At 43.6% G+C, this 22,466-nt stretch overlaps 1 protein-coding gene across 3 annotated transcripts in view; it reads left to right on the plus strand.

Annotated features, from left to right (window-relative positions):
• The window catches only part of LOC113123326 (ICOS ligand-like), a 37,362-nt gene that overhangs the window by 14,086 nt on the left and 810 nt on the right, over positions 1 to 22,466 (plus strand). For 2 of the 3 annotated variants that reach the window (XM_026295268.1, XM_026295266.1), the window contains exons 5-6: positions 7,271 to 7,342; positions 7,523 to 10,289. In XM_026295268.1, coding sequence (XP_026151053.1) covers positions 7,271 to 7,342; positions 7,523 to 7,587 — 137 coding nt within the window. In that variant the 3' untranslated portion in view covers positions 7,588 to 10,289. Of the gene's footprint in view, positions 1 to 7,270; positions 7,343 to 7,522; positions 10,290 to 22,466 lie in introns of those variants that run through there. The other variant, XM_026295267.1, reaches the window with a different exon arrangement.

Here is a 22,466-nt window from a genome sequence, read left to right on the forward strand (position 1 = left end):
CCAGTAGGTGGTGATGATGCGCAGGGTTAGTCTTATTGCAGTTGAGTGGTTTCAGCCGGGCCAAAACACCGTATGGACGTGCCGGGATCAGCTGATGGGTCTGGGAGAACTGAATTTGGCCCGCAGAGCAACATCTGACGGTGGCTGACTTTCCTAGGTCGAAGGATCCGGTTTGATTCACAGTCAGTTTTAAAAGAAGAGAAAAAGAATCAAAAGCTCAGGCAGCTCGTAGATCAAACACTGGCACTTGGAAATCACAATTCCCGTGATAGGGATCTCAAAAATTCTTAACCAAAAAAAACAAGGTTGGAACCGAGGCTGGTCGGAAAAAACACAGAGGAACTCCACCACAATGTTTCTCTTCGGCAAAATCCACTTCCGCAAAAATACTAGTCCAGGTCAAAAAATCAGGGAAACAGAAAAAGACTTAGCTACGAGCTCTTTCCTGATGTCCTTCGTTTAAAGGGATTCCAAATAAAGAGGCTGGCAATGAACAAGCGTAGACCCGTGCACCAATCAGCTGATCTCAGGGTGGACAACAGACAACCTGGCGATTTACTTGTGGCAGGAGTGCTCTATTTATACAGTGGGTACGGAAAGTATTCAGACCCCTTTAAATTTTTCACTCTTTGTGTCATTGCAGCTATTTGCCAAAATCAAAAAAGTTCATTTTATTTCTCAATGTACACTCAGCACCCCACCTTGACAGAAAAAAACAGAAATGTACAAATCTTTGCAAATTTATTAAAAAAGAAAAACTGAAATATCACATGGTCGTAAGTATTCAGACCCTGTGCTCAGTATTGAGTAGAAGCACCATTTTGAGCTAGTACAGCCATGAGTCTTCTTAGGAATGATGCAACAAGTTTTTCACACCTGGATTTGGGGATCCTCTGCCATTCTTCCTTGCAGATCCTCTCCAGTTCTGTCAGGTTGGATGGTGAACGTTGGTGGACAGCCATTTTCAGGTCTCTCCAGAGATGCTCAATTGGGTTTAGGTCAGGGCTCTGGCTGGGCCAGTCAAGAACGGTCACAGAGTTGTTCCGAAGCCACTCCTTTGTTATTTTAGCTGTGTGCTTAGGGTCGTTGTCCTGTTGAAAGGTGAACCTTCGGCCCAGTCTGAGGTCCTGAGCACTCTGGAAGAGGTTTTCTTCCAGAATATCTTGGTACTTGGCCGCATTCATCTTTCCTTCAATTGCAACCAGTCGTCCTGTCCCTGCAGCTGAAAAACACCCCCACAACATGATGCTCCCACCACCATGTTTCACTGTAGGGATTGTATTGGGCAGGTGATGAGCAGTGCCTGGTTTTCTCCACACATACCGCTTAGAATTAACGCCAAAAAGTTCAATCTTGGTCTCATCAGACCAGAGAATCTTATTTCTCATAGTCTGGGAGTCCTTCATGTGTCTTTTGGCAAACTCTATGTGGGCTTTCATGTGTCTTGCACTGAGGAGAGGCTTCCGTCGGGCCACTCTGCCATAAAGCCCCGACTGGTGGAGGGCTGCAGTGATAGTTGACTTTGTGGAACTTTCTCCCATCTCCCTACTGCATCTCTGGAGCTCAGCCACAGTGATCTTTGGGTTCTTCTTTACCTCTCTCACCAAGGCTCTTCTCCCACGATTTCTCAGTTTGACTGGACGGCCAGGTCTAGGAAGAGTTCTGGTCATCCCAAACTTTTTCCATTTGAGGATTATGGAGGCCACTGTGCTCTTAGGAACCTTGAGTGCTGCAGAAATTCTTTTGTAACCTTGGCCAGATCTGTGCCTTGCCACAATTCTGTCTCTGAGCTCCCTGGGCAGTTCCTTCGACCCCATGATTCTCATTTGCTCTGACATGCACTGTGAGCTGTAAGGTCTTATATAGACAGGTGTGTGCCTTTCCTAATCAAGTCCAATCAGTTTAATTAAACACAGCTGGACTCCAATGAAGGAGCAGAACCATCTCAAGGAGGATCAGAAGAAATGGACAGCATGTGAGTTAAATATGAGTGTCACTGCAAAGGGTCTGAATACTTATGACCATGTGATATTTCAGTTTTTCTTTTTTAATAAATTTGCAAAAATTTCTACATTTCTGTTTTTTTCTGTCAAGATGGGGTGCTGAGTGTACATTAATGAGAAATAAAATGAACTTTTTTGATTTTGGCAAATGGCTGCAATGACATAAAGAGTGAAAAATTTAAAGGGGTCTGAATACTTTCCGTACCCACTGTATGGGGACAAAAACAGACAACAGGTGAAAACAATCAGTGAATTGATTCAAGGCACTCATAGTGAGAAGGAGTTGGATCCTGCTGGTCCTAACCAGCATAATTTGATTGCACTGATTGGAGTGTCAAGCTTTCAGCCACTACCTGCAACCCACCACCCCATCCACCCAGAGCCCCTGCCTGCACTAACGATCTGTGAAGAGGATGTCTGACAGCTCTTTCAGAGACAAAAGATCAGGTCAGCTCCAGGTTGGCTCTGAGTCTGTCCCTCCTGCCTCAGAGTCAGTGCTGACGAGCTGGAGACCGTCTTCACACGGATCTTCAACCGTGTGAAGTGCCTTACTGCTTCAAATGTACCACCTTATTCTAGTCCCCAAGAAGCCATCCATCACAGGATTAAATGGCTACAGTTGGTGAGCCTGTTGCCCTGTAGTCATGAATTCCTTTGAAAGACTGGTGTTGAGCCACCTGAAGGACATCGCAGGCCCCCCCGCTGGACCCCCTGCAGTTTGCCTACCGGGCAAACTGTCCTGTGGATGATGCCATGAACATGGGACTGCACTATACCCTGCATTCCCTTGATTCCCCAGGAATGTGCAGTATCCTGTTTGTGGACTTTGGCTTGGTGTTCAACATCATCATCCCTGAAATCCTCCACCACAAACTCACATTGCTTTCAGTGTCTGCCTCCACCTGTCAGTAGATCACCACCTTCCTGACTGACAAGAGGCAGCAGATGAGCCTGGGAAACATCACATCTAGGGGCCAGACCATCAGCACTCGTGCCCTCCAGGGATGTGTTCTCTCCCCACTGCTCCTCTCCCTCTACTCTAATGACTGAGGAGACCCTTCTGTGAAGCTCCTAAAGTATGTGGACAATACAACAGCCACTGCTTTGATCCAGGACAGTGATGAGACTGTATACAGGCGGAAAGTGGAACAGCTCGTCCAGTGGAACACATATGGACTTCAGGGAATGCCCCCCAACTCCATCCCCTCTCACCACCCTCAACATCACAGTGTCTACTGTAAATACCTTTAGGTTTCTGGGATCCACAATTTCCCTGGACCTGAAGTGGACCTCCCACATAGACTACATCCAGAATCAGGCCTGGCAGAGACTGTACTTCCTGCGGCAGCTCAGGGCATTTAACCTGCCAGAGGAGCTGCTGGCCACCTACACTGCCATCATACAGTCTGTCCTCTGCACTTCAATCACTGTTTGGTTTCGATCGGCCACCAAACTAGACAGGGACAGACTGCAACGCACAATCTGGTCTGCATCAGGATCATCTGTGCTCATCTTCCCACCATCCAGGACCTGTCCCGGTCCATGGTCAGGAAACAGGAAAGGAGCATCTCTGCAGACCCCTCACAGCTTGGGCACAAACTGTTCAGACTCATCCCCTTGCAATAACTACTGCAATAACACTATATGCACATTAGAAATTCTGTTACCTACCTCATGTAAGGTGTCACACGCTGTAACAGAAAGCTAAAGTTAGTCTCCCTGAGTGCGTTTATGACAATATGTGTTGTTAAAATCAAAAGGGCAAGCATTTTTTCACAGCACTGTATGTTAATATTGCAGGCCTCAGTTGTTTGTTCTTTTTGTCTGATCTGATCTTTTTTTGCTGTCAGTATATTTAATGTTTGGGGAAGGCCTGTCACTGAATGATGATGATAGGCAATATGAGCATGCACACAGAGAGGTGAGGCTTTTAAAAATCCACATGATGTCTGATGTGACCATTCTGAACTGGGATGGATCTATGACCACATAAGGAAATGGGCCAGATTTCATATGAAAAATGTGACCTGTCAATTGATTAAAATTAAACACAAAACAGTGACAAAATTTGCCTGAAACTGTTAGTTTCAACAGTGCTGAATGTACTGACTTTAAGTTCAGCGTTCCACCATTTTGTTAATTCATTGAGCCTGCAACCAACGGACTTCTGTTGTGGGTCAGGAACATTATACCAAATACCACTCACTCCCCCTCTATTCAACCTCTTGGTCATTTAAACATTATACTTACAGATTGCCTCATACCTGCTTTTATTTGGTGTTACATCAGTGTGGTACAAGATACCCTCAGCCTGGTGTTTCTGTAGCTGCACATTAGACTTCCACTGATGGCTGTTATTAGGTTGTTGTTAGGCTTCCATTCCTGCTATGTACTTGCTTGTTCTGTAGCAGTTTGAATTGGCAGCTCCTGCTTGTGTTAAAGAGGCTGGTGCAGCACAGAGGTTCAACTCAATTCAATTCAGTTTATTTGTAGCACCAAATCACAATACAAATCATCTCAAGGCACTTTACAAAAACCAAAAAAACCTGACATATCCCTTATGAGCAGCACTTGGTGACAGTGGAGAGGAAAAACTCCCATTAACGGAAGAAAAAACCTCCAGCAGAACCAGGTTCAGTTTGGGTGGCCATCTGCCTCGATCGGTTGGGGTGAGTGGATAGAGGAGAGAGAAAAGAACAGCAACAATAAACAACAGACACTGCAGGTTGGTGGGGCCAGTAACTGCACATCAGCAATATACTTTCAATTCAGTTCAATTCAATTTTATTTGTATAGCACCAGATAATGATACAAATCATCTCAAGGCACTTTACAAAAACAAAAAGCCCAACAAATCCCTTATGAGCAAGCACTTGGCGACAGTGGAGAGGAAAAACTCCCTTTAATGGAAGAAAAAACCTCCAGCAGAACCGGGCTCGGTTTGGGTGGCCATCTGCCTCGACCAGTTGGGGTGAGTGGATAGAAGAGAGAGAAAAGAACAGCAACAATGAACAAGAAATAGACACTGCAGGTTGGTGTGGCCAGTAACTGCACATCAGCGATATACAGCTCCAGGACCAGGGACACCTGCAGAAGGTACAGAGAGAGGGAGTGAGCACAAACTAAGGGAGAGAGAGAGCACATGGTTAGTGACATTCAATGGTGGAATATACATGTGAGGGGGGAAGGAGAGGGGGAGAAGGGAGGGGAGGGGAGCTCAGTGCGCTGATGGTCCTCGGGCAGTCTAGGCCTATAGCAGCATAACTAAGGAATGGTTCAGGGTTACCTGAAGCCAGCCCTAACTATATGCTTTGTCAAAGAGGAAGGTTTTAAGTCTAGCCTTAAAAGTACAGAGAGTGTCTGCCTCTGAACCCAGACTGGAAGCTGGTTCCACAGGAGAGGAGCTTGATAGCTAAAGGCTCTGCCTCCCATTCTACTTTTGGAAACTCTGGAAAACACACAAGTAGACCTGCACTCTGAGAGCGAAGTGGTCTATTGGGACAATATGGTACTATGAGGTCTTTAATGTATGAAGGAGCTTGATCATGAAGGGATTTGTATGTGAGAAGAAGGATTTTAAATTATATTCTGTATTTTACAGGGAGCCAATGAAGAGAAGCCAATATAGGAGAAATATGATCTCTCTTGATAGTTCCTGTCAGGACTCTGGCTGCAGCATTCTGGATTAATTTAATTTAATTTAATTAATTAATTTATGGAGATACTGGGACATCCAGATAGTAATGAGTTACAGTAATCTAGCCTTTAGGTAACTATATATGTAACTTTAAGACTAGTTTTTCTCATTTTTTCTCAAATCTCATTTTGAGACAGGATGTTCCTACTTTTGGCAATATTGCGTAAGTGAAAGAAGGCAGTTCTAGAGATTTGTTTTGTGTGTGAATGAAAGGACATATCCTGGTCAAAATTAGCTCCAAGGTTTTTCACAGTAGTGGGCCATTGTGGACCGGAAGGCTGTCTTGTAGGCTAGCATAACCCCAAGGAGGTTGGACGAGGGCACTGTAGGGCAGCTAGCCTGGCAAGTGGTCAGTGGACATTTACAAAGTGCATGGATCCTCTCCTAGCCCCCCTGCAGGACAGGGGCTTCTGGATTTTGAACTACCTCGAAGATCAGAGGATCAGATGTGCCAGAATGTGCATATGCTTAGAGACAGAGTGAAAATTTCTTTAATACTATGCTGATCAAACTCACTCCCTTTGTGACTGATTTGGTATATTGCTGTCTGATGGTTGCAGGTTCAATGACTGAAATAAATGTTTATGCTTGTAAACATAGTTTTATGAATGAAAGTGAATCTGTAACCAGAGGTGGCAAAAGTACTCACATTCTATACTTAAGTAAAAGTACAGATACTTGTGTGGAAAAAAAAAAGACTCTAGTAAAAGGAGAAGTATGACTCAACTCCTTTACTCAAGTAAAAGTAAGAAAGTACAGGGTCTGAAATGTACTTAAGTAAAAATAGTAAAAAGTACAAATGTTTTTTGCCATCAATGATACACAATACATCTTTAGATAACTCCACAAAACTAAAAAAGTTTGATACAACAAAATGAAATTCCTCCTTTTATTAACAACCTGCACAGTGCTGGTACAGGGAACAAAATACAACACATTTGCCATGAATCATTCTTTTAAATACGGCCATGGATGGGGAATGTCTTGCTTTTCTGAATCTGCTGCATCGTCGTCGGACTCAACAACACTCCCTGGATCCCTTTTTTCCTCCATGTCACACTGCAAGTTTTCTCTCTATCATAACCTGTACACTCACTGGATTCCCCTCTCTACCTCGTTAGTTACATCTTTTACGTCGTGATGTCATCTGTGGAGGTTGAAAGAGTAACAAGTCTGTTTTGATAATGTAAGGAGTAGAATGTACACATGTACACATGTACACACATTTGTGTTTAAATGTAGGGAGTAAAAGTAAAACGTCCTCAGAAAAATAAATAATCAAGTAAAGTACTGATACCTGAAAAATCTACTTAAGTACAGTAACGAAGTATTTGTACGTTGTTACTTCCCACCTCTCCCTGTAACCATTCACTGTTACGTGGGGGGGAACAGGTTGTCCTTCTGCCAGTCAGTGAAAAGAGGGGGAGTGTGGGGGTGTGCCATGCTTGTGTCCACAGCTGTGGTTAATTTGGTATAATGCTCCTGACAGGCAGAAGTCCCATGGTTGGAGGTTCACTTTCATCCATGTTTATGAATATTTTATATATGTGCTTATCCTCTATTTTTTAAGGTATTACTGCAGTCATCATCATCATCATCGTCGTCGTCATCATCATCATCATCTTTGCTGCCTATAGGATATGTAAGTATACAATACTTATAATGTTCTAGAGACTTTGTTGAGATGTTATGCATAAATTACCAACAACAAAAATTGTATAATCCAGGAAGGCTACATTCCAAAACATGACACAGTGCAGTACGCTTTTAAAGAAAGCATTTATAACTTTTAAAAGTAACAACAGAAATGCCACCTGCCAAGGCAAACAGGTCCAAGGTGATGGACCAGACCAAGAGTGCAGCCTGGGCTCTGGAACCCATCCTTGAGAGGGGCTGGACTCTCTTCTACTCTGGAGTTGCCTGCAGTAAGAGGCGGCGGGCTGGTGTGGGCTTACTTATAGCTCCCCAGCTCAGCCGCCTGGTGTTGGAGTTTTCCCCATTGAATGATAGGGTCACTTCCTTGGACCTTCGGGCACAGGTCTCTTACTGTTGTTTCGGCCTATGAGCGGAATAGCAGTACAGAATACCTGGCCTTCTTGGAGTCTCTGGGAGGGTCCGGTTCTCCTAAAAGACTGGGCAATGTACCCAAGTCTCATCCTGGTGGGTCGGCTGGTGCTGCCAACGCCACTACATCTCCAGATCCTGGACTTCGTCCCGTGGGTCAGCTGGTCTGGCTGATGCCACTGCATCTCCTGACCCTGAGCTTCATCCCAGTGGCTTGGCTGAGCTTGTCGACGCCATTGTCCCTCCTGAACCTGATCTTCATCCCGTTGGGTCAGCTGGTTCTGCCGACGCCACTGCTCCTTCTCCTGAGCCTAGTCCCAGTGGGTCGGCCAGTCCTGCCAACGCCACCACATCTCCAGATTCTGACCTTTGTCATGGTGATTCGGCCAGTCCCACCAATGCCACCACAGCCAGTGTTCCTGCTTGTCCGAGGGGTCGTCCACAAGAGTGACCCTGGATTCATGTCTGCCTGAGTGGCCGCCCTGGATCTTAATCTGTCCCGGGGTGTCGTCCTCCCAAGCGATCCCAGACTTCAGCTCACCTGAAGGGTCGCCCACCAGAGCAGTTTCAGATCTCAGCTTGTCCGAGGGATCATCTTCCATAGTGGCCCCAGACTTCAGCTCTCCTGAGGGGTCGTCCACTGGACTAACTCCGGATTCACGTCTGCATGGGGGACAACCTTCTTGGGTGGACCCCCACCCTCAGCAGCAGTGAGCACTTCTTACACAGCAGTTGCAAGTAGTAGTATAAAGCTCCCATTGGAAATGAATGGCTGAAATGAATGGCCCCTCTAGAGCACAGATAAGCTACATACATTAAAATAGAGGTTCAGATTAAAGAAACCTTTATTCTATTTGTAAAAATGCAAAAAATGGCAATTGTTTTCTAATTCTTAAGAATAAAAGTAAACTAATATACTGATAGAAGCCAGAGTGAATCATGACATATGTTTACACAGATAAATATTTATTTACAATTTTTAAAAATGTGTATATATTTTACATTTAAGACCACTGAATTTTCACACCAAATTGCCATAAATATTTGGTGTGAGAAAAAACTTGTATGAGGTCAGGTTGGTCCTGGCTGATGCATGTCATAGACCACATCATTTCATAACATTACTATAGTTAAATTATGTCTAACCAAACCCAATGTTGAGACTTTAATTCACGCAATTGTTTCTTCCTGCCGCGAATAATTATCTAGTCCAGATCAGATGAAGATTGTGTATGAAACTGGAGTCCAGTTTTGTGTGTACATAATGATTCAATAAGACCCAAGTGCAGAGACTTAAATCACGTAAAATATATTCCTTAAATAAAATAAAATACGTTGATAGGGGAGGTTGTTTTTGAAACAGCCACAGAAGAGTTACCAATGACATGAATCAGTGATCCATTACCATAAGCGTCTCATTAATACTACCATTTATGTTGTGAAAGTTCCACCTTTGGAGTACAAGGTAATGCTAGTGCTGAACTCAAAAGCACTCTGCTCTCCACACCTATTTCCCATGCTGTTTTTAACTAAACAATTTTTTTCTTTTTGGAGCTTAATAAATTAATAATGGACCAATAAAAACTTTAAAGTTTTGAAGCCTTCTCTGCATTACTGCCAAACAATGATTTATTGCTTCAAATACCAGGGACACCGGGCATTGCTGATGCTGGTGGTTTATTCATCTCAGATCTCTCATATTTATGCAACATTTCATAACGGCATGTGATGGGAGAATCATATTATTTTAATTAGCTGATTACTTTTACTACAGTTATACTGTAATAAAAAATTCACACGCTTGTGATTATGTCTTACTGCTTGTCCTATGACTTCTTGTTGGTTTTGCACTGGTTGAGGTTGTGATTGTTTCGATATGATTTTGGTCGCTTTCCATTATGATGAAACTCAAGTTTAAGACTACTGAGTCAGCTCCATTTTCTCAGCGACAGCCATGAGATGTGGTTAAAAGCTCTGAAAAAGGAAGTCTACCTCTATCTCGGGTATTTTGTTATACACACTGTTCCTAAAAATTAACTTCCACGATCAAATATATCATGACACTCACTAAAAAGGTATTCTGTCAGGTTGTTTCCTTTTTGTGTAAATAGTAATTAGCTGTAATTGTCCAGGGCTTCTAGTTAGTAGATGCAGCTAAGTGCCTTGAGATGATTGTATTGTGATATGGAGCTATACAAATGAAACTGAATTGAATTGAATTGAAGCTAGCATTCCAACTCATAGAGCAGGCTACACCAACAGGTTTTGTTCATGGAACACTTTATCTTAGCAAAATGTGTTAGTTTTGGACCCATAATATCTGAAATACATTTATCAGTAGTAGTAACCAAGAACATACTGTACCATCATTCTGGAGAAACAACAAAAACTAATGTCATTAGATTGGTTTCACATTTTCATCACCGTGCTTTTGTTGTCAAACAGAATCAGATTTACAGCATGTAAGTTGTCCTGTCGTTTGCTCCTGTGGTTTTTGCTATTCATTAATTAAAGATAAATGATGACAGAAGTTGCATGTCTTGTGATGTAGTGTACTTCACTGCTGTTTCCATTGAAAATGAATGCATGCATGATGGGAAACATGTTGGTCTCAGTGTACTGTTTACTCAGACAATTGAGCAGTGATTCCAAAATTGATGGGGAAGGAGGATAGTCATTCAAACCACAAGACCAGTGACAATGTTGAACAGAAAACAAATCTCAACAACAGCAACAGAGATGCAGATGAAACAAACCTTGCAGAAAGTGACAACACTTTAGACAGCACTGTGTGCCTGTGCCTCAAAAGCTTTTGGGCTCTCAAAAATGTTAATTTCACTGTTGTCTGGAGGAATATGCAGGAATTTACATGTTTAACTTTTTTTCTTTCACAAATTGCTTTGTCACTTCCTATTATGGTGTGATGCATGAATGGGTGAGACAGAACCTGAAAGCTGATGTAAGAGTTTGCCTGGCACAGGCCTGTTCAGTCTCAACTTATTATTCTTCACGTTCCAAAACTACCTCAAATTTGACCCCCTGAACATATTCAAAAACTCCCAAAAATTTGCTCAAAGAATTTTTTTTTTTTAATACTTTTGTAAACAACCTCAAAACCCTTCCCTGGGTGCCTGGGGGGTGGCTCGGAGGGGGAGTGGGGCGGGGGGTGGTTCATTTGGAGGGGTCAGCCAAGGGAGAGTTGCTCGGGGGGTGGTCCATTCGGGGGGGGGGGCAATCAATTCAGGGAGAGGTCAGATTGGGGGGGGTCCCTTGAAGAGGGGGGCGCATGGGGGGGTGTGGTCCATTTGGGGGGCAATCGAGGGGGGGCAGTCTCTTTGGGGGGGCGCTTGGGGAGGCGGTTCGCTTGGGGAGGCTGTTCGCTCATCACCACTTGCGGCTATATTTATGATTATTATTATATTTTCCCTCTCTGTTAAAATAAATCTACCATAAAAATTACAGACAAAATCAGCAGGGGATCAAATAATTTTCTCCACTGTATGTACAGCATAAGCCAATGCTAAATATGAACAATATGTGCTGTATGTGCGGCATATGCAGTACCTGACATATGTCCAAATGGTTATGAATGTAATCCTAAGTATGTACAATATACAGTGGGTACGGAAAGTATTCAGACCCCTTTAAATTTTTCACTCTTTGTGTCATTGCAGCCATTTGCCAAAATCAAAAAAGTTCATTTTATTTCTCATTAATGTACACTCAGCACCCCATCTTGACAGAAAAAAACAGAAATGTAGAAATTTTTGCAAATTTATTAAAAAAGAAAAACTGAAATATCTCATGGTCATAAGTATTCAGACCCTGTGCTCAGTATTGAGTAGAAGCACCTTTTGAGCTAGTACAGCCATGAGTCTTCTTGGGAATGATGCAACAAGTTTTTCACACCTGGATTTGGGGATCCTCTGCCATTGTTCCTTGCAGATCCTCTCCAGTTCTGTCAGGTTGGATGGTGAACGTTGGTGGACAGCCATTTTCAGGTCTCTCCAGAGATGCTCAATTGGGTTTAGGTCAGGGCTCTGGCTGGGCCAGTCAAGAACGGTCACAGAGTTGTTCCGAAGCCACTCCTTTGTTATTTTAGCTGTGTGCTTAGGTTCACTGTCCTGTTGAAAGGTGAACCTTCAGCCCAGTCTGAGGTCCTGAGCACTCTGGAAGAGGTTTTCTTCCAGGATATCTCTGTACTTGGCCGCATTCATCTTTCCTTCAGTTGCAACCAGTCGTCCTGTCCCTGCAGCTGAAAAACACCCCCACAACATGATGCTCCCACCACCATGTTTCACTGTAGGGATTGTATTGGACAGGTGATGAGCAGTGCCTGGTTTTCTCCACACATACCGCTTAGAATTAACGCCAAAAAGTTCAATCTTGGTCTCATCAGACCAGAGAATCTTATTTCTCATAGTCTGGGAGTCCTTCATGTGTTTTTTGGCAAACTCTATGCGGGCTTTCATGCACTGAGGAGAGGCTTCCGTCGGGCCACTCTGCCATAAAGCGGCTGCAGTGATAGTTGACTTTGTGGAACTTTCTCCCATCTCCCTACTGCATCTCTGGAGCTCAGCCACAGTGATCTTTGGGTTCTTCTTTACCTCTCTCACCAAAGCTCTTCTCCCACAATTGCTCAGTTTGGCTGGACGGCCAGGTCTAGGAAGAGTTCTGGTCGTCCCACACTTTTTCCATTTGAGGATTATGGAGGCCACTGTGCTCTTAGGAACCTTGAGTGCTGCAGAAATTCTTTTGTAACCTTGGCCAGATCTGTGCCTTGCCACAATTCTGTCTCTGAGCTCCTTGGGCAGTTCCTTCGACCTCATGATTCTCATTTGCTCTGACATGCACTGTGAGCTGTAAGGTCTTATATAGACAGGTGTGTGCCTTTCCTAATCAAGTCCAATCAGTTTAATTAAACACAGCTGGACTCCAATGAAGGAGCAGAACCATCTCAAGGAGGATCAGAAGAAATGGACAGCATGTGAGTTAAATATGAGTGTCACTGCAAAGGGTCTGAATACTTATGACCATGTGATATTTCAGTTTTTCTTTTTTAATAAATTTGCAAAAATTTCTACATTTCTGGTTTTTTCTGTCAAGATGGGGTGCTGAGTGTACATTAATGAGAAATAAAATGAACTTTTTTGATTTTGGCAAATGGCTGCAATGACACAAAGAGTGAAAAATTTAAAGGGCTCTGAATACTTTCCGTACCCACTGTATATAAATTACAATATAGACAGTGCAGAAACACTGAATTGTATACAGTGATACAATACTATTGATTGAATGAATTATAGCTACTCTAGATGGCATAACCCTGGCCTCCAGCACTACTGTAAAAAACCTTGGAGTTATTTTTGACCAGGACATGTCCTTTAACTCACACATAAAACAAATCTCTAGAACTGCATTCTTTCACCTGCGCAACATTTCCAAAATTAGGAACATCCTGTCTCAAAATGATGCAGAAAAACTAGTCCATGCATTTGTTACCTCAAGGCTAGATTACTGTAACTCATTACTATCTGGATGTCCCAATATCTCCATAAAAAGCCTCCAATAATTCCAGAATGCCGCAGCCAGAGTCCTGACAGGAACTAGCAGGAGAGATCATATTTCTCCTATATTGGCTTCTCTTCATTGGCTCCCTGTAAAATATAGAATAGAATTTAAAATCCTTCTCCTCACATACAAATCCCTTCATAATCAAGCTCTTTCATACCTTAAAGACCTCATAGTACCATATTATCCCAATAGACCACTTCGCTCTCAGAGTGCAGGTCTACTTGTGGTTCCCAGAGTTTCCAAAAGCAGACTGGGAGGCAGAGCCTTTAGTTATCAAGCTCCTCTCCTGTGGAACCCGCTCCCAGCCTGGGTTCTGGGTTCTGTACTTTTAAGGTTAGACTGAAAACCTTCCTCTTTGACAAAGTGTATAGTTAGGGCTGGCTTCAGGCAACCCTGAACCATCCCTTAGTTATGCTGCTATAGGCCTAGACTGCCCGAGGACCATCGGTGCACTGAGCTCCCCTATTACATATTGCTGATGTGCAGTTACTGGCCCCACCAACCTGCAGTGTCTATTTGTTGTTTATTGTTGCTGTTTATTTAGATTTAGATTTAGATATTTAGATTTAGACGAAAGAGACCTGATATTTAATAATCCACATCTGACTGTTTTGTATTTCTTAACCTTTTATTAGGTTTTTATGGATAACTCCTCTTTTGTTAACTTCTGATTTATTTGATTTATATGTCCGAGGGGCAGAGACAGTCTGGGGTTTGGGGGGTGACGGCTCTAAGGAAACTGCAGAGAGGCGTTTTAGACTGAGTCTCCTGGAACCCACTCTGGATTGTCAAACTTTAGGTTGGCTAATAAAGTCGACCAGATTTCTAGAGATGAGAGCAGCACAATCCAAAGTGGGATGGATGCAGTCCCTCCGTACAAGTCTGGGTTTTCCCCAGAAAGTCACCCAATTGTCTATGAAACCCACATCATTTGCTGGACACCACCTAGGCAGCCAGCGTCGAAACGACGACATGCAGCTAAACATGTCATCACTGGTCAGATTGGGGAGAGGTCTAGAGAAAACTACAGAGCCCGACATTGTTTTTGCAAAGTTACACACCGAATCAACATTAATTTTAGCGACCTCTGATTGGCGTAATTGGGTGTCATTGCTGCCGACGTGAATAACAATTTTACCATATTTCCGATTATCCTTAGCCAGCAGCTTCAAGTTTGACTTGATGTCACCCACTCTGGCCCCAGGAATACATTTGACTAAGGTCCCTGGTGTCTCTAGCTTCACGTTTCTGACTATGGAATCGCCAATTATCAGAGTCAGATTCTCAGCAGGTGTGTTGCTGAATGGGAAAAATCTGTTAGAAATGTGAACAGGCAGGTGATGGGGCCGTGGTCTTCTGCTTAGGAAGACAGTAATCTATGTGCTCAAACTACATAGAGATTGTGTCTGCCCCTTGAACATATAAATCAAATAAATCAGAAGTTAACAGAAGAGGAGTTATTCATAAAAACCTAATAAAAATTAAGACCACTCCTCTTATTGAACAGAAAAACAGAACAGTCAGATGTGGATTATTAAATATCAGGTCTCTTTCATCTAAATCTGTTAGTAAATGATTTGTTAACTGATCACCAAATTGGTTTACTCTATCTCACTGAAACCTGGCTACAGCAGGATGAATATGCCAGTCTGAATGAATCAACCCCCTCAGTCATAAAAATTATCATGTTCCTGGAAGCACAGGTCGAGGTGGAGGAGTAGCGAAAGAGTGGACGCCAACTCCCTGGCTGCAGTACCGGAAAACAGTAAAAGTTAAAAAAAAATAATAATTTGGATAACTTTTGATGTTACACATCTCTAGGTGACGTTGATCAAGAATGAGGTCATTTGACCAAAAGCCCTAGAACAAGTTCGTTAAAGTACGACGTACTTCCAATGGGAACGGTAAAATTCCCATTGGAAATGAATGGCGGTTTTGGTCGTCGCCATGGCAACACGTTGAAAATAGGGCATGGGTCTGATTGGCTTTTCTGATTGGGATGGCCTAATGGAATTTTGTGCCAAATTTGGTACATATTGGAAAAACAAAATTTTTGGCTCTCCATACAAATTTTTGATTCAATCTGTAGGGGGCGCTATTGCACCAATTGTGATTTTGTTCAATCACATGGTTTCAGGCCCATGGGGACTACATTTCATCAATTGATCCCATTCAAATCCGACGATGCCTGTGCAAGTTATAACAATTTGAAAGTTTGTGGTCGGGGCAAATATCGTAGGTCACATGGTCGGCGGTGTCAAGGGAAAACCGTGAAAGTTATCAAAAAAATTTGGATAACCTTTGACCCCCTCATCTTTCGATGATTTTGACCAAGCCACAGCTCACTCGGTCAAAACCCCTAGGTACGAAGTGTGCAAAAATGGCGAGATCGCAATTTTCAAATTTTAATCCAATATGGCGGATTTCCTGTTTGCCGTGCAGCATCGCCGTCATATGGTTTTTTGCTTGCCCCCACACGAAGAACATGTGGTGGCTGTGCGATGAAAAAAGTGTCGGTCGGGCCCCCATTGGGGCAAAAAAAGTGTCGGTCGGGCCCCCATTGGGGCAATGTATTTTCACTTTTGTAGGGGGCGCTGTAGAGCCATTGTTTTGAGGTTGTTTGTGAAAGTAATAAAAAAAAATTTCATGCGATCCTGAATTTTGGGCAAATTTTCGTGAGTTTTTGAATATGTTGAGGGGGTCAAAATTGAGGTTGTTTCGGAAGGTGAAGAATAATAATAAAATATAGCCGCAAGCGGCGATGAAAGTCCCTCGCCGTTCGCGACCCGCTGTGACCCGCCACATTCCCCTGTGACCACCCGTGACCAGCCCCTGGTGCCGAAGTCAAACTGTGTAGCCAATGATTTCATGACAGCCATTTTGTGCCACCATAGAGTTACAATGGACAGAATTGTCATTGAAAATATATGGTGGGCTTTGGTCATCGCCAAGCCAACACCATTGAAATTAGGGCATGGGTGTTATTGACTTTTTTGATCCGGATGTCCTAAAGGATTTTTGTGCCAAATATCATTCATATGTGACAAAGTAAAGTTTTTATTCTCAATACAAATTTTCCATGAGTGAGGCACAAAGTGGAAGCCAAATCCCTGGCTGTGGTACAGGAAAAACCTTAAAAGGTATTCAAAGTTATGAAATTAATTTGGATAACTTTTGATACTCCACATCTAGGTGAGGTCATTCAGTCAAAACCCTTGCAGGAGTTTGTCATTGAAAATATATGGTGGTATGACGCGCAAAAACGATACATTTTCCCATTGCAAATGAATGGCAGGTGTTGGTCATCGCCATGGACCGTTGCAAAATTAGGCATGGGTCTAATCGACTTTTTTGATCGGTATCCCCTAAAGGATTTTTGTGCCAAATTACATTCAAGTGTGACAAGCTAAATTTTTTGGTCTCTATTCAAATTGTACATAAACAAGCGAAAGAGCGGACGCCAACTCTCTGGCTGCTGTGGTGGAAAACCGTAAAAGTTATCAAAATAATTGAATAACTTTTGATGCTCCACATCTCTAGGTGAGGTCATTCAGCCAAAAGCCCTTGGAGTTTTTTAAAGCATGATGTGCAAAAGTGGTACATTGTGTAAAATTCCCATTGGAAATGAATGCCTAGTGTTTGTCATCGCCACGGCAACACCGTCGAAAATAGGGCATGGCTCTGACTGACTTTTCTGATCGGTATACACCAAAGGATTTTGTACAAAATTACATTCAAATGTGACAAACTAAATTTTTTGGTCTCAATACAAATTGTCCATAAACGAGACATAAGGGGGACACCAACTCCCTGGCTGCTGTAGTGGAAAACTGTAAAAGTTATCAAAATAATTTGGATAACTTTTGATGTTCCACATTTCATGCAAATTTTTTCACACACATTCAGGGAGTTTGAGGGAGTTTTGGAACGTGAAGAATAAAAAAAAAAATAAAAAAAATAAAAAAATAAATATAGCCGCAAGCGGCGATGAACAGCCCTCGCCGTTCGCGACCTGCCATGACCCGCCGCGTTCCCCTGTATCCACCTGTGACCGTCCATTACAGCCTGTGACCAGCCCCTGGTGCCGAAGTCAAACTGTGTAGCCAGTGATTTCAGTGGGATCCATTTTTACAGCCTAAAAACATGACAGCCATTTTGTGTCCCATTAGACAGAATTCTCATTGAAAATATATGGTGGGTTTCGGTCATCGCCAAGACAACACCATTGAAAATAGGGCATGGGTGTCATTGACTTTTTTGATCAGGATGTCCTAAAGGGATTTTATGCCAAATATCATTCATATGTGACAAAGTAAATTTTTTGATCTCAATACACTTTTTCCATAAGTGAGGCACAAAGCGGAGGCCAAATCCATGGCTGTGGTTAGAGGAAAAACCTTACAAGTTATCAAAATAATTTGGATAACTCTTGATGCTCCACATCTCTAGGTGAGGTCATTCAGCCAAAAGTCCTAGAAGGAGTTTGTTAAAGTACAACATCCAAAAATGGTACAATTTGTAAATTTCCCATTAGAAATGAATGGCAGATTTCGGTCATCGCCATGGCAACATCGTTGAAAATAGGGCATAGGTCTTATTGACTTTTGTGATCGGTATACCCTAAAGGATTTTTTTGCAAAATTACATTCACGTGTGAAAAAGTATATTTTTTGGTCTCAATACAAATTGTCCATACGCGAGGGAGAAAGCGGAAGACAACTCCCTGGCTGCGGTACTGGAAAACCATAGCAGTTATCAAAATAATTTGGATCTCTTGATGCTCCACATCATTAAGTGAGGTCATTCAGCCAAAAGCCCTAGAATAAGTTTGGTAATGTAAGTCGTGTGCAAAAACAATACATTTTGTTACATTTCTATTGGAAATGAATGTCGGATTTCGGTCATCGCCACAGCAACACAGTAAAGGATTTTTGTGCCTAATTATATTCAAGTGTGACAAAGTAAATTTTTTGGTCTCCATTCGAATTGTACATAAATGAGCGAAAGAGTGGACGCCAACTCCCTGGCTGCGGTACCGGAAAACTGTAAAAGTTATCAAAATAATTTCGATAACTTTTCATGTTCCACATCTCTAGGTGATGTTGACCAAGAATGAGCTCATTTGGCCAAAAGCCCTAGGACAAGTTCGTTAAAGTACAACGTGTCCAAAAAAGGTACGTTTTGTAAAATTACCATTGGAAATGAATGGCGTCTTTCGGTCGTCGCCGTGGCAACACCGTTGAAAACAGGGCATGGGTCTGATTGGCTTTTCTGATCGGATGGCCTAATGGAATTTTGTGCCAAATTTGGTACATTTTGGAAAAATTAAATTTTTGCCACTCCATACAAATTTTTGATTCAATCTGTAGGGTGCGCTATTGCACCAATCGTGATTTTGTTCAATCACATGGGTTCAAGCCCATGGAGACTACAATTCATCAATTGATCCCATTCCAATCCGACAATGCGTGTGGAAGTTATAACAATTTGAAAGTTTGCGGGCGGGGCAAAAATTGTAGGTCACATGGTTGGCGGTGTCAAGGGAAAACCGTGAAAGTTATCAAGATAATTTGGATAACTTTTGACCCCCCTCATCTTTCGATGATTTTGACCAAACCACAGCTCATTTGGTCAAAACCCCTAGGACGAGTTCGTTAAAGTACGAAGTGTGCAAAAATGGTGAGATCACAATTTTCAAATTTCAATCCAATATGGCGGACTTCCTGTTTGCCGTGCACGAAAAACATGTGTACCACATTTGGTGGCTGTGCGATGAAAAAAGTGTCGGTCGGGCCACCATTGGCGCAATGTATTTTCACTTTTGTAGGGGGCGCTGTAGAGCCATTGTTTTGAGGATGTTTATAAAAGTATTAAAAAACAAAATTTTTTCACGATCCTGAATTTTGGGTAAATTTTCGTGAGTTTTCGAATATGTTGAGGCGGTCCGCTCCCCCGGCTCACCGCCCCCGCGAGCAAATCGCGTCCCCCAGCGAACCACATTCACGAACGAACCGCCTCCCCAAGCGAACCTCCTCCCCGAACGAAACACCTCCCCGCCCTCCGAATTGACCATCCCCCAAAAATCGGCCGCCCCCCCCAAAATCCCCTCCCCCAAGGAGACCGCACCTCCCCAAATAGACCACGTCTCTGAGTGGACCCCCGCGGAGGTCTGTGCCAATTTTGGTACAGTTCTGACAAAACCTGGACATTTTGCAAAATTCCCATTGCAAATGAATGGTGAGATTTGGTCATCGCCAAGGCAACAGCCTTGAAAATAGGGCATGGGTTCAATTGGCTTTTATGATCAGGATGCCCTAAAGGATGTGTGTGCCAAATCTGGTACAAATCTGACAAAGTAAATGGTTTGGTTTGACTGGCAATTTTCAAATCATTACACAGGTGGCGCTATTGGGCCTTTTTCGATTTAGTTTAATCAGATGGGTTCAGGGCGGCAGGGACTACAATTCATCAATTGGTCCGATTCAAATCCGACAATGCGTGTGAGAGTTGTTACAAGTTGAAGAAATGGTGGCGAGCCAAAAGCCTGCGTCAACTTGCTGCCCCGCCAAAGGAAAACCGTAATACTTATTCAAGAAATTTGGATAACTTTTGCAGCCCCATGGGTCTAGGTGATGCTGGCCAAAAATGAGCTCAATCGGTGAAAAGCCCAAGGAGGAGTTCGTTCAAGTTCAAAGTGAGCAAAATCAACGAACTCAATGACCTCAAGATAAACTCCCAGCTGGTGGACTTCCTGTTGGTCACATGACCTCAACACGATAAGGTTTTTTGCTTGGCCTGACATGAAGAAGTGATTTGCCAGGATTGGTGACTGTACGATGAAGAAAATGTCAGTGGGCCTCCCATAGGCGCAATGTATTTCGATTTTTGTCGGGGGCGCCGTAGAGCCATTCTTTTGAGGTCGTTTATGAAACCCATAAAATATCAAATTTTCACACGATTCTGAGGGGTATGCAAATTTTGGTGAGTTTTCACACACGTTCAGGGGGTCAAATTTGAGGGAGTTGTGGAACGGGCCTAAATAATCCTAACAATTTCCAGGCCCGCGGCCACCTGTCAATCATAATATATACATTTTCTGAAAGGTCTAACGCCTAGTAACATCATGGTGGGGTGCGGGCAGACGGTAGACGATGCCTGAAGCCGCCCCCCCCGCTTATTCGTCCCTTGCCCGTTGAGCGATTATAATAGTCCCTGCGCTTGGACCTTTGGTCCTTGCCCGTTGAGCGATTATAATAGTCCCTGCGCTTCGACCTTTGGTCCTTGCTCAGGCCTAATAATAATAATCCTAACAATAACAATATAGCCGTTTTTCCGGCACCCCCAACATAAATATTTTCTGAAAGGTGTCGCGCATCCCTACGTCATGGTGGGGTCCGGGTCACTGTTTAGTGGTTCGTTAGTGACTCTGACCCGGTTAGTTGGTCCCTGCATATTGAGCAGTTATAATAGTCCCTTGCCTTCACCTTCGGTGGGGGCTCGGGTCTAATAATCCTAACAATTTCCAGGCCCACGCCTGCCCGGCAACCGCATGATATACATTTTCGGAAAGGTCTAACACCCAGTAACGTCATGGTGGGGTGCGGGTAGACGCTAGACGATGACTGAAACCGCCCCCCCTGCTTATTCGTCCCTTGCACGTTGAGCGATTATAATAGTCCCTGCGCTGGGACCTTTGGTCCTTGCTCGGGCCTAATAAGAATATTTCTAACAATTTCCGGGCCAACGCCCACCCGGCACCCGCATATTATACATTTTCAGAAAGGTCTCGCGCATTGCCACGTCATGGCGGGGTGCGGGTAGACGCTAGACGATGCCTGAAACCGCCCCGCCCGCTTATTCGTCCCTTGCCCATTGAGCAATTACAATTGTCCCTGCACTAGGACATTTGGTCCTTGCTCGGGCCTAATATTCCTAACGATTTCCAGGCCCACGGCCACCTGTCAATCATAGTATATACATTTTCAGAAAAGTCTCGCACATCGCCACGTCATGGCGGGGTGCGGGTAGATGCCAGACGATGCCTCGAGCGCACCGCCTCCCCCGGCGCACCACCCCCACGAGCGACCCGCGGCCGAAGCCCACCTCAAACCGCGTCACCGACCTTGAACCGCGTCGCCAGCCGCCTCACCGGGAGCCCTTCGAACAACGGCAGGAATCGGAGCCGGGAAGCTGAGGTGGGGGATTTTTTCAGGTTAATGCGCGTTTAAGAGACAGACAGCGAAACACTTGACATTTCCATTGTAAGCAGAGCTCCAGTTGGAGAAACAGACGCACATTTCCAGATGTACTGAGACACAGAAACACACAGACGTACATATTAAGACATTAACAAATATATTCAGCCACACACGCTATTGCACACATCCGTGGACACATGCAGAGCAAGAATCCTTCACATTTATTGTCATAAATTTTCATTTGACGCGACTACGAAAGCTGAGGTGGGGGATTTTGTAAATCACTCCAGAGGCCAGATTTCGGAACCAAAGACACATTTTTCACAGCAACAGTGAAAAGAGTCTTGTCTCTCATAAAACCACAAGATTTTTACAATACCAAGGTCAAACCGTGTTTCCAGTCTCCTCACTGAGAGCCCTTTAAATGAGAGCAGGATTTAGACCGGGGAAGCTGAGGTGTGGGATTTTGTAAATGGCCGCAGAGAGCACATTTCTTAGGCCGCAGTGATACAGGCACATGCAGACACACATACAGACATACAGAAATGCAGGACGGCAGCAGCAGCACGCATTTTTACATTAATTGCATCTTCCAGTATGCATCTGTCAATGAAATAGAATGGTGGGTCTCGGTCATCGTCACGGCAACAGCATGGAAAATAGAGCATGGGTCCAATTGGCTTTTTTGATCAGCACACCCAAAACAATTTTTAAGCCAAGTTTGGTACAGTTCTGACAAACTAAATTTTGGCTCTCCATGCATTTTCATCTCACAATGTAGATCTCTCATTGAAAAACAATGGTGACTGTCTGCCATCACCAAGGCAACAGCGTGGAAAATAGAGCATGGGTCTCACTGGCTTTTTTGATCGGGACGCCTGTAGGATTTTTCTGCCAAATTAGGTACAGTTTTGACAAAATACATTTTGG

This window comes from Mastacembelus armatus, chromosome 21 (assembly GCF_900324485.2).
Source record: "Mastacembelus armatus chromosome 21, fMasArm1.2, whole genome shotgun sequence".
Classification (NCBI taxonomy): domain Eukaryota; kingdom Metazoa; phylum Chordata; class Actinopteri; order Synbranchiformes; family Mastacembelidae; genus Mastacembelus; species Mastacembelus armatus.